Source organism: Diceros bicornis, chromosome 26 (genome assembly GCF_020826845.1).
Source record: "Diceros bicornis minor isolate mBicDic1 chromosome 26, mDicBic1.mat.cur, whole genome shotgun sequence".
In the NCBI taxonomy this organism is placed as follows: Eukaryota; Metazoa; Chordata; class Mammalia; order Perissodactyla; family Rhinocerotidae; genus Diceros; species Diceros bicornis.
Window position 1 is genome coordinate 21,523,299 of NC_080765.1, and position 11,559 is coordinate 21,534,857.

General features: G+C 53.6%; 1 protein-coding gene across 1 annotated transcript; it reads left to right on the forward strand.

Moving 5' to 3' along the window:
* Positions 1–86: 86 nt before the first annotated feature.
* TBC1D10B (TBC1 domain family member 10B) lies at positions 87–11,345 on the forward strand. Its single transcript, XM_058569639.1, has 9 exons — positions 87–1,536; positions 4,517–4,616; positions 4,918–5,025; positions 5,121–5,227; positions 8,534–8,648; positions 8,773–8,838; positions 9,039–9,228; positions 9,562–9,716; positions 9,805–11,345. Exons 1-9 carry the CDS (start codon positions 584–586, stop codon positions 10,489–10,491), a joined length of 2,481 nt encoding a protein of 826 aa, XP_058425622.1. The 5' UTR covers positions 87–583; the 3' UTR covers positions 10,492–11,345.
* The last annotated feature ends 214 nt before the right edge of the window (positions 11,346–11,559 follow it).

Here is an 11,559-nt window from a genome sequence, read left to right on the forward strand (position 1 = left end):
GCTTCCCGCTTTTCTATTAGTTACTTCTTTCGTTCCGCCTCCTCTTGCCTTCACTTGTCCTCTCATTGGTCTTATAACCCTCCGCCTTCTCTATTTCCTCTTTCCAAATTACCCACCTTCTTCCCGCCTCCAACCCCACCCACCCTTCCAACGATTGGCAGAAGCCCAGTTCCCTCTCTCCTATTATTCGTCCAAGCCCTCTGACGAGGCGGGAAAAAAAAGGAGCGCGATGGGATGGCCTGCGCGCAGGCGTAAAACGCCGAAACGCTGGCCGCTTAGCCGGCACCGGGGCGTGTGCGCAGGCGCGAGGTCGGCCGCTTGCCCGAAGCTGGAGGGAGGGGGTGGCGGCGAGAGAGCGCAAGGGGTGAGAGGGCGCGAACGAGACCCCGGCGCTTGGCGCTCCCGGACCCGTGCCTCGCCTCCGTGCGCTCGGCAGCCGCCCGCGCGCCGCCTCCGCCCCCGGCCCGCGCCGGGCCGCGCCCTTCGCCCTCTCCCCTTCTTCAGCGGGCGGCGCGGAGCGGCCTGAGGGGCGGCGCCTTCTGCGGCCGCCCCGGCGGGGGGATGTGAGGGGCGGCCCGCGGCCATGGAGACGGGCCCGGCGCCCCTGGTGGCCCCGCCGCGCCGTCATGGCGCCCCCGCGGCCCCCTCGCCGCCGCCCCGCGGCTCCCGGGCCGGGCCCGTCGTGGTGGTGGCTTCGGGGCCGCCGGTGACCACGGCCACTTCGGCCCCGGTCACTCTGTTGGCCCCCGGGGAGGCGCGGCCCGCCGGGGTAGCGGGGTCGACTCAGACCTCGGACCCGGCCCCAGCCCCCGCCCCGACGGTTACAGGCAGCACGGTGGTGGTGCTGACTCTGGAGGCCTCAGCCGAAGCCCCAAGGGCGTCGGTCTCCCCCAACCCGGAGCCCCTGGTGCCCGCGGCAGTGGCAGGAGCCGAGATGTCGATGGGTCTGGCCTCGGAGGCAGACCCTCTGAAGACAGAGGAGGCTAGAACCTCACCCGTCCCTGGACCAGGTACCCCCACCGGGACTCCCACCAGGACCCCTTCCAGAACGGTTCCTGGGGCCCTGACCGCCAAACCCCCGCTTGCCCCCAAGCCGGGAACCACAGTGGCCTCAGGAGTGACTGCCCGGGTTGCAGCAGTGATAGCAGGACAGGTGACAAGTGGACATGGAGCTGCAGAAACAACATCAGCATCAACAGGACAGGCTCCAGAGGACCCCTCGGGGCCTGGCACAGGCCCTCCAGGGACATGTGAGGCTCTGGTAGCTGTCGTCACGGTGACCCCAGCTCCGGAGCCTGCTGAAAACTCTCAGGACCTAGGCTCCACGTCCAGCCTGGGACCTGGCATCTCTGGGCCTCGAGGGCAGGCCCCGGACACTCTGAGCTACTTGGACTCTGTGAGCCTCATGTCTGGGACCTTGGAATCCTTGGCGGATGATGTGAGCTCCATGGGCTCAGACTCGGAGATAAATGGGTTGGCCCTGCGCAAGACGGACAAGTATGGCTTCCTTGGGGGCAGCCAGTATTCAGGCAGCCTGTGAGTACCCAGTAGGCACCCAGTGGGACTTCTTCAGGGAAGCAGAGGTTGGGGGAGGGAGCAATGATACACCTTGCCCAGACTCTGGCAGCCCAGCCTCCTCTGAGGATCCAGGAGTGATTAGCAGGAGGGGGATTGATTCTTGGCGTTGCCTATCATGCCTAAAACATACTGAGGTTTCTGTGGCACTTGAACGTTAGTGAGATTTTCAGACCTGGTGTCAGGAGTTCTGGGTTTGAGCCTAAGTCTTGCCTTTGGTGTGTGTTGTGTGCCCTTAAGGTAGTGTCTTCCCCTCATTTCCGTGCCTCAGTTTCCTCCTCTATGAAGTGAAAGATTGAATGAGATGATTCCTAAGGTCGTACCAGCTCTTCAATGTGAAACTCCAGCCATGGGCCAGATATTTTGGAGGGTTGGCTGGGCAGGGTTTCTGGTAGAGATCTTTGGTCCCTTGGGGGAAAGAGTTTGAGAAGGATGCAGCTATCTCCCCTCTCCCATAGCTCTAGGTCTGATGGGGTGGTGAGGTGGGGAAGTCCTTTTGATGGAGGGAGACCCTGAAGGCAGGGCCCCCCTGGGAAACAGAGAAGGGCAGTCTTATGTTTTCACTAGAGGAAAGGGGGTGAGGGAGGCCTCTTCCCCATTTCCTCATCTCATCAGCCCGGCTTACTCTTTCCTAGTTCCCTCCGGGGGCCTGAGTCACTCCTGAGGTGGGGGTGTGATCGTCTTTGACTTCTTCCTTCTCTCTCTTTGGATCCAGCCCATTGTTCCTGTACCCCTTTAACCTGCTGGTCACTTCAGCCTACAGCATCACCTGACCACCCAGGTGCCAGGCCCTGTGCTGGATACTAAGGATGAAATAGTTGTTTCAAGGTGCTCATCATCCAGAGGGAGAAACAAATCCTTAAAACAGTTGGTTTTAATATATGTCGGTTAGGTTTAGCCTAGAGATCAACACAGGATTTTGAGAGCGCCTGGGGAAGGGATCTTTTGCCCAGTCTGGGAATTCAACTGAAGCTGATCTTTATCATGAAGAATGAGTAGGATTTAGTCATACCTGTGCTTGTCGGGGTGGGGGAGACCTGCCTGGTGTTGGGGGAAGCCCTGTGGGAGGGTATTCTAGGTAGGGTTTATAACCCAACAAAAAAATAAGAAAACCTTTGATTGAGCACCAAGGTTCATGGTCCTATGAGGGGAAGGGAACTGAAGTTTGACCCTGGTGCTTTCTCATGCACGAGGGATGCGTTGTTGTACCCAATTTATAGGTAAAGAAGAAGGGTTACTGCAGTTGAGTGAATTGCCCCCCTCAAATAATCTGGATCTATGTGACCAATGGCTCTCTCCTCAATACTATGCTGCCCTAAGGAACTTGGATTTTAGTGAGCCCCTCTTGTGTGCCAGGCGCTGGCCTGGGTGCTATTACTCTGCTTTGTAATTTTGTCCCTTTGAAATCCATCGTCCGTGCTGCAGGAATCTACTTCTGAGGCAAGGCTGACTGGGGCACGTGTTACCTTAAAAGCTCTTAGCAGCTCCTCACTGGCCACAGGATAAAGTCCAAGTGCTTTAGCCTGTACATAGGCTCCTTATTTCCTGGCTCTGCCAGCCTCTCTGGTCTTCTTTCCCACCGCTCCTCACCGTGCACTTAGTGCTGTGGTCCTGTTGAACTGATTTGTAGTTTCTCCTCCTTCAACTGTCGCACCTACCAGGAATGCCTTTCTCCCCCTTCTTTTCCTGCTAAGTTCTCATAGCTTACTTCACATGCCCCCTTCTCCAGGAAGCCTTCCCTGATAGCCACTGCCCCTACTCCAATTAGGTGCCTTTTCTGTATGTTTTTGTCATTGCCTTTCCCGTACCATATTGCATCTCCTCTGCTAGTTTGCGACCTTCTTGAGAGCAGGAGAGGCCTTTTGTTCTTCCTGGTCGTTAGTAGAGTTTGGAACTGACTTATGGTAGAGATTAATGAGAGATGGTCTCTCTGTTTAAGGAGCTTCTAGGACAAAAGAAAGAAATATTTAATGAGCCCTTCCATTTAACAGTCTTTTATACACTGTTTCTCAATAGTCCTCTCATAACTTTGTGATGTAGGTGCTGACATTCCTTTTTACAGATAAGGAAGAGACTCAGGTTATTACTTACCAAGACTCACCAACTTCTAAGGGACAGAACTGGGATTTGAGTTCAAGTCTGTTTGGAAACCCAAGCTTGCTCTTCCATTCCACTCGCCTCCTGGTTCTGGCTCCTACAAGTAACTGTTTCAAGACTGATGGGGCATCTTGAGTGTGAAACTCTGACTGAACAGTGGGCAAACAGTATAAGGAAAGCTTCATTTGCCTGGGAATCTGGGGTGATTTCTGGGAGGAGGAGGAAGAGGGAATTGCAGGTGGCCCAAAGGATCTCAAAAGTCTGATGGGAAACTCAGACAGTTGCTTCTAAGGAGACAGAGAAGTATATTGGTTTTGTATTTTATTTTATGGATAATAACTGCTGTTACTTACTGAGTCCCTGCTGTGTGTTATCTCATATAACCTCTCAGGTAGATGTTGTTTTTCTCACCATCTTACAAATGAGGAAATTGAGGCTTAGATGAATTAAGTGACTTGCCCAAGGTCACACAATGAGTAAGTGGTAAGGCTACCACTTGGATCCAGGTCTAATGCAAAGTGTGGCTTTTAAATATTCTGTACTATCTCCCCAAACTTGTATGTGTCAGAAGTGGGATCTGAACACACCTCTGTATAGAAAGAAATCCAGTATGAGAACACAATCTTGTACAGAGATTCCTTCCAAAGAGAAGGAGTCCTTTCAGTGTCGTGAACTAGGGCCTTGGATGGCCACGTGGCCAGACATCCTGATATTTGGTAGCTCACAAAATGCTTTTATGTCAGTCTCATTTGAGCCTGAGGAGGTGGCTTGCCTCAGTTCCCCCAGCAATCCAGGTTTTATACTACTGCTACTGACCCCTTCCATGCTCCCCGGCTTCCTGCAGAGAGAGCTCCATTCCTGTGGATGTGGCTCGGCAGCGGGAACTCAAGTGGCTGGAGATGTTCAGTAACTGGGATAAGTGGCTGTCACGGCGTTTCCAGAAGGTTTGAAAAGGCGGAGTGGTTGGCAGGGCAGTGGACAAGGGGGGAGGGTGGGCCCATGTGCCCCGGGGAAGCCCAGAAACACGATAGTATCTGCGTTCTGGACCATGTTGGGGGGTGGTACTTGGGCCTCAGGGGAGGAGTAGCTTTAAAGATAGAAGGCCAGGCCACGTCAAGTGGAGTGGAGTGAAGTCAAGCCTATGGGATGTGGGAGGGGTGTCCCATGGAGCCTGAGGACTGCTGGGGAGAGCTTGGAGGCTGTGCCAGCCCCTGACGCTGTCCCCCTGCCTCCACTCTGCCTTAGGTGAAGCTGCGCTGCAGGAAGGGAATCCCCTCCTCCCTCAGAGCCAAGGCCTGGCAGTACCTGTCCAATAGCAAGGAACTCCTGGAGCAAAACCCGGGCAAGTTTGAGGTGCGTCCAGAATGTGGGGACATGTGACACTGTCTGTGTGAAGGGAATCAGGGGTCTCCCCAGATCTTGAGATAATCCCTGCCGTCCCACTGCAGGAGCTGGAACGGGCTCCTGGGGACCCCAAGTGGCTGGATGTGATTGAGAAGGACCTGCATCGCCAGTTCCCTTTCCACGAGATGTTTGCTGCTCGAGGGGGGCATGGGTAAGGTGGCCTAACCATGTGGGTCAGTCAGCAAACAATCGTAGAAGGTTCCAGATGAATACAGGGCTGCATTGAAAGCAGTTCTTGCCCTCTAGGCCTTCAAGAAGAGTGGTCCTTAATGGATTGAGTGTCAAGCCATATTGAAGGAAGTGTCCTGGGAGGGAGACTCTGACTTAGGGGCTGGGGGTGAGTTGGGCAGTTGGGAAGGGGAAAGGAGAGGCACATCAAGTGCTCCCTGAAGAGGTTGCATTTGAGCTGGGTTTTGAAGGATAGATGGGAGCAGAGCAAGGGGCAGGTTTTTTTCTGGCTGGGGGGTTATGTGAACTGTGTGTGGGCAGTGGGGTTGGGTAGAGCTGAGGCTGGAAAAGCAGTTTAGGGCCAGGTCACCAAGGGCCCTTAAATGCTGTTCCAAGGCACTTGGATTTTTGTTCTGTATGCCAGGCTTCCTCAAGGTGTATAGATACCGCTCCCTAGTAGTATGCAAGATAATCTTAGGTGGTTCTCAGATGGACATTTTTTATCAATAAGTTCATCCTTTCAGCAAATATTTATGGAGTGCCAGCTATCTGCCAGGCACTGTTCTAGTCACAGATGACAGCGGTGAACAAAAGACAAAACTCCTGTCCTCGTGAGGCTTATTATATTTTAGTGGGGATGGATAATAAGTAAAATAGAAAAGGAAAGTATCTTGCATATAAAATGGTGGTAAGTATTAAAGAGGAGTTTAAAGCAAGAAAGAGGAATAGAGAATGTGAGTGGAGATGGGTTTATAAGTGACCTGATCTGACTTGAGTGTTTTGTTTTGTTTTGTTTTTAAATATAGTAACATTGAGGTTTTTGTGTGTGTGTGTGTGTGAGGAAGATCAGCCCTGAGCTAACATCTATGCCAATCCTCCTCTCTTTTTGCTGAGGAAGACTGGCCCTGGGCTAACATCTGTGCCCATCTTCCTCCACTTTATATGGGACGCCGCCACAGCATGGCCTGACAAGTGGTGCGTTGGTGCGCGCCCGGGATCCAAACCCTGGGCCACCAGCAGCAGAGTGCGAGCACTTAACCGCTAGGCCACGGGGCCGGCCCCTGACTTGTGTTTTAAAAGGATCATTCTGGCTGCTGTGCTGAGAATAGACTCTAAGGAGACAAGGGCAGAAGCAGAGAGACCAGTTAGGAGACTATTTCCATAATCCAGGAGAGGGACGATGATAAATAGACCAGGATGGTACCAGTGGAACCATGGGGAGACGTGGTTGGAATCTGGATATATTTTGAAGGTAGAGCCAAGAGGATTTGCCAGTGGATTAGATGTGGAGTATGAGAGAGAAAGAGGAGTTAAGGATGACTCTTAAGGTTCTTGGCCTGAGAAACCAGAAGAATGGAGTTGCTGTATACTGATATGGATGGGGAAAACTGGGGGAAAAGTAAGTTTGGGAGTATATCAGGAGCTCAGTTTTGGAATGCGAAGTTTGAAATGCTTATTGGACATCCAGATGGAGATGTCAAGTAAGTTGAATCTAGGATATATACAAGTCTGGATTTCAGGGAGAGGTTTAAACTGGAGATAAATTGGAAATGGAGAGTTGTCAGCCTCTAGATGGGACTAAATCTCACCCATGGGACAGGATGAGGTCATCAAGGCAGCAAGTGTAGATACGAAAGGAAACTCAAATACTGAGCCCTGTAGCTCCAGCATTTCAAGAATGGGAAGATGAGAAGGAACCAGTAAAGGAGGCTAGAAGGAGAAGCTGGAGAGGTAGAAGGAAAACGAGGAGAGTGTGATTTCTGGAAGCAAAGCGAAGAGGGGTTTCAGGATCAGCTGTATGAAATGCTGCTGATGGGTCAAGTCAAATCTGCAAATTGATCTCTGGACTTTAGCACTGTAGAGGTCATTGGTGATCTTGATAAAAGCAGTTTTATTTGGAGCAGTGGGTTAAAGCCTGGCTGGAGAATGGGAGGAAAGACGTTGAAGACAGTGAGTCTGTACTCTGGAGTAGTTTTACTCAATAGGTAGGGAATGAAATAGTGTGGTATTTGGAGGGGATAGTAGGTCAAGAGACTTTTTTTTTAAGCTAGAGGAGATAACAGATGTTGGTATGCCAGCGGGAATGATCTATTAGAGAGAGAAAAAATGATGATGCAGGAGAGATGGGAAGGTTGCTGGCGTGGTAGCCTGTGTAGGCGAGAGGTGATGGGATCCAGTGCCCAAGTGGAAAGGCTGTGCTTGGCCAGGATCACGGACAGTTCACCCATAACAACAGGGGAGAAGGCAGGGGCACAGAAGCAGTGGGTGAATGAAGCGTGAGAGCTTGTGGAAGTTACATGCTTATTTTAATATGTATTAGGTAAAATAACTAGTATATCAAACCTGTCATTTCATGGATGCTATTGCAAAGTGGAGAAAAAATATTAAGTAAATAATAGTAGGAGTGGTATACATATACAGCACAAATGAAGATCATACTTCAATGACTGAATTTTGGGAAGCACTGTTATAAGCAGTGGTCAGGAGAATGTCTGTGACTGGAGGCAGGGAGAGGATCTGGGAGGTCAGTACTATTTTCTGGGTAAGACATGAAGGTCTAGCTGTGAAGTGGCTGTGGAGGATGAGAGAGGGAACAGACATGAATGAAAATCAGGATGTGGTGTTGATAAAACTCGGTGATTAGCCATGGGGAGTGAAGGAGGGCTCTCTGTTTTCTGATGTGGGGCTGAGTGGATGGAATTTCCAGACACAGTGATGGGGCACCCTCAAGGAAGAGGAGCAGGTATAGGGCAGAGATTTTATTCTTTTGGATGCAGAGACAAGAGAAGGGTCTGAGGCACAGCTGGCTTCCCAAGCCTTCACCAGGAACCAGGGCCCATTGGACATGCTGGTGGGGAATTGACGACATCCAGTGAGACAGATAAGGCAGGCCCTGCCCTGGGAGGGCTCCTCTTCTGGGGTGATAAAAGCATTCAGACAGTGCCTGGAGAAGATGACCTTGAAGGTTTATGGGATGGTGGCAGATGAAGGAGGGAGAGAGAACACAGCCTGTCCTAGGGAATGGGTAGGGAGCACGCAGAGTATGCAGGCAAGGGTGGAAGGCTGGAGCCTGGAATGCTTTGACTATGGTCTGAGTCTTTGGCTTAAGCTCGATAGGCAGAACTAGGAAGGTAGATGGAGGTGTGTGGTGCTAAAGCTCTGAGGTTAATCTGGAACTGGATCTAGGAGGGGTCTTGGCTGGGGCTGGGGGGTAGGGTGCAGGTTTACTTTGGGTCAGAGAGCTCCCAACTCCTGTGATTGCCCTCATGGTCTTTTCCAATACCCACAGGCAACAGGACCTGTATCGAATCCTGAAGGCCTACACCATCTACCGGCCTGACGAGGGCTACTGCCAGGCCCAGGCCCCAGTGGCTGCAGTGCTGCTCATGCACATGCCTGCTGAGGTCAGCATATGCTGGTCCTGGTTGGAGAGGGGCTGGGAGGATCTTGGCCTGCAGTGGTGATGGGGGAGCTCTCTGCTCCATTTCTCAGGCCCCATCCATTCCTCCTTGTTCTTGCCCTTTTCAGCAAGCCTTTTGGTGTCTGGTGCAGATCTGCGACAAGTACCTCCCCGGTTACTACAGTGCAGGGCTGGTAAGTGTCTGGAGTCTGGGTGCAACCGGGGCTGTGACTTTTAACCAAGGCTGCAGGGAGGTCCTTGTCCTGCCCCATCCTGTGTCCTTCTGTCCCTCTCCTCTGGGCCTTTCCCGCTGAGGTGAGGATCCTGTACCAGGGCCATTTCTACCCCAAGGGGGCTACAGCAGGCCTCTTTTCATGGCTCATCCCACTTCCAGGAGGCCATTCAGCTAGACGGAGAAATCTTTTTTGCACTATTGCGCCGGGCCTCCCCTCTGGCACATCGGCACCTGCGGCGGCAGCGCATTGACCCCGTGCTCTACATGACAGAATGGTTCATGTGCATCTTCGCCCGCACCCTGCCCTGGGCTTCAGTGCTGCGTGTCTGGGATATGTTCTTCTGTGAAGGTACTTCTGTAGCCATTCAGGCCATGAGGGGGCTAGAGTTTCCATGGTGGCTGCCAGAGGGTGGCCCACTAACACTGTTGGGCCTTGGCTTCACTGTAAGCCAGCTGGGGGCTGGAGAAACTGAGGCTTCGTCTTGGCTCTGCCACCAACCCAGAGCCTGCTCTCCCTCAGGACCCTGAAACCCATGGCAGCTCATTTCCCTTCTTGGGGCCTCAGTTTCCTCATCTGTAAGGTTGGCAGTAGACAGGGATGGGGGCTATCAGTCCCTTCTATGTGGGACGGGCTGGGATCCCACGCCTGATCACATATGCTCTCTTCTTTCTGACCCTGCAGGCGTCAAGATCATCTTCCGGGTGGCCCTGGTGCTGCTGCGGCACACACTGGGCTCGGTGGAGAAGCTGCGCTCCTGCCAAGGCATGTATGAAACCATGGAGCAGCTGCGCAACCTGCCCCAACAGTGCATGCAGGAGGACTTCCTGGTGCATGAGGTAGGTCTTGGCCTTAGCAAACCCCACACCTGCTTCAGCCCATCCCCACCCTCGTCTTCATTCTGGTACTCATTTCTTCTCGGTCTAGGTGACCAACCTCCCGGTGACAGAGGCACTGATTGAGCGAGAGAACGCAGCCCAGCTCAAGAAGTGGCGGGAGACCCGGGGGGAGCTGCAGTATCGACCTTCACGGCGACTGCATGGCTCCCGGGCCATCCACGAGGAGCGCCGGAGGCAGCAGCCACCCCTCGGCCCCTCATCCAGCCTCCTCAGCCTCCCTGGCCTCAAGAGCCGTGGCTCCCGGGCAACTGGAGGGCCCCCCTCCCCACCTCCTCCTGCCCGCAGGGCCAGTGCTGGGCCTGCCCCAGGGCCTGTGGTCACTGCTGAGGGACTGCATCCCTCCCTTCCTTCGCCTACTGGCAACAGCACCCCACTGGGTCCCAGCAAGGAGACCCGGAGGCAGGAGAAGGAGCGGCAGAAACAGGAAAAGGAACGTGAGAAGGAGCGGCAGAAACAGGAGAAAGAGCGGGAGAAGCAGGAGAAGGAGCGGCAGAAGTGGGAAAAAGAGCAGGAGAAGGAGCAGCAGAAGCAGGAGAAGGAGCGGCAGAAGCAGGAGAAGGAGCAGCAGAAGCAGGAGAAGGAGCGGCAGAAGCAGGAGAAGAAGGCCCAAGGCAGGAAGCTTTCGCTGCGTCGAAAGGCAGATGGTCCCCCCGCTCCCCAGGATGGTGGGGACAGGTCCTCGGCATCTGAGGCCCGGCAGGATGCTTACTTTTGACCTCTGCCCTGGGGCTGGACTGCATGGCCCCCCTCTTTTTCCCTCAGCCAAGAGCAGGCCAGTTGTCCCTCTTTCTGAGGAAAGTGGCTTGATTCCCCATCCCCTTGCTAGCTGCTGATCCCTGCACAGCCAGGACAGTTGGAGTGCACGGGGCAGCTGCATTTCCCTGGGGCAGCCGTGAGCAAGTCTGGGGCCCCTCACCTCCAGTTAGGCCCAGCTGGGGTCTCTGTCACTCCTGCCCCAATTCCCTCTGGGGTCCCTTCCCAGGTGCTGTCCTGATCGGCCTTTTGTCACCACAGGGTGACTCTTGGCAATGGGAGTCAGCAGTTTTCAGATTCTTACACTCCAGTTGCTCCCCTTACCCGTGAAGTGGAGCTGGGTTCCTTTCTCCCTTCTTCAGTCCTGCCTGTCGCCCCCACTTCCTGGCTGGGGGCCGAGGCTCTCCTCACTCTACTTCTGGACATCTCTGTGTTGTAATTATGTACAGAGGACCTGGTTGGCCCAGGGTGGGGGTGCTTGCTCTATCTTCTGTCCTTGAGTTCTCCTGCACTCTGGTTTATTTAAGGGGACATGCACTGGAACAGGAAATGTCCCCCACTTCCTACCCACCGCCGTCCTTGCTCTCCTTTCTCTTCACCCACCCTCCTCTGTATTCTCAGGCCTCCCCTGCTTTGTCTCACCAGGACCCCCATCTTTCACCTTATTCCCTTCCAATCGTCCAGCCTCTTATCTGGGTAAGGGGTCTTCCCTTGAGCTCCAGGGGGTAGAATCCAATGTTTACATTCTCTTCTGTCTCTGCTCCCACCCAGTGTGGCGCTTTGAGGAACCAGAAAAGAACCTGCTGTTGTACCTGGGCCTGTCTCCTGCTTTGTTATTTGATGGAGGGGTTTAGAATAAGGACTAGGGAGGGACAGAGCAAGCCAGAATCTGGGTGTCTATTGAAGCAGTTGGCTGGTCTTTGCAGGTGGGTACCTCTTGGCCTTTGATCCATCTCTCAGTCACTCATCAACAAACAGTGGTTGAGCTCCTGCTCCACCTTTGCCTGGGATCTGCTGCCTTCATTGTCAC

What these genes read in the sequence shown, in the direction of transcription:
- TBC1D10B (XM_058569639.1), top strand. Translation starts at nt 584, where the DNA reads ATGGAGACGGGCCCGGCGCCCCTGGTGGCCCCGCCGCGCCGTCATGGC. An exon ending in AAAACCCGGGCAAGTTTGAG is followed by an intron (nt 5,026 to 5,120) that starts GTGCGTCCAGAA and finishes GTCCCACTGCAG; the next exon opens with GAGCTGGAACGGGCTCCTGG. An exon ending in GCTGCTCGAGGGGGGCATGG is followed by an intron (nt 5,228 to 8,533) that starts GTAAGGTGGCCT and finishes CAATACCCACAG; the next exon opens with GCAACAGGACCTGTATCGAA.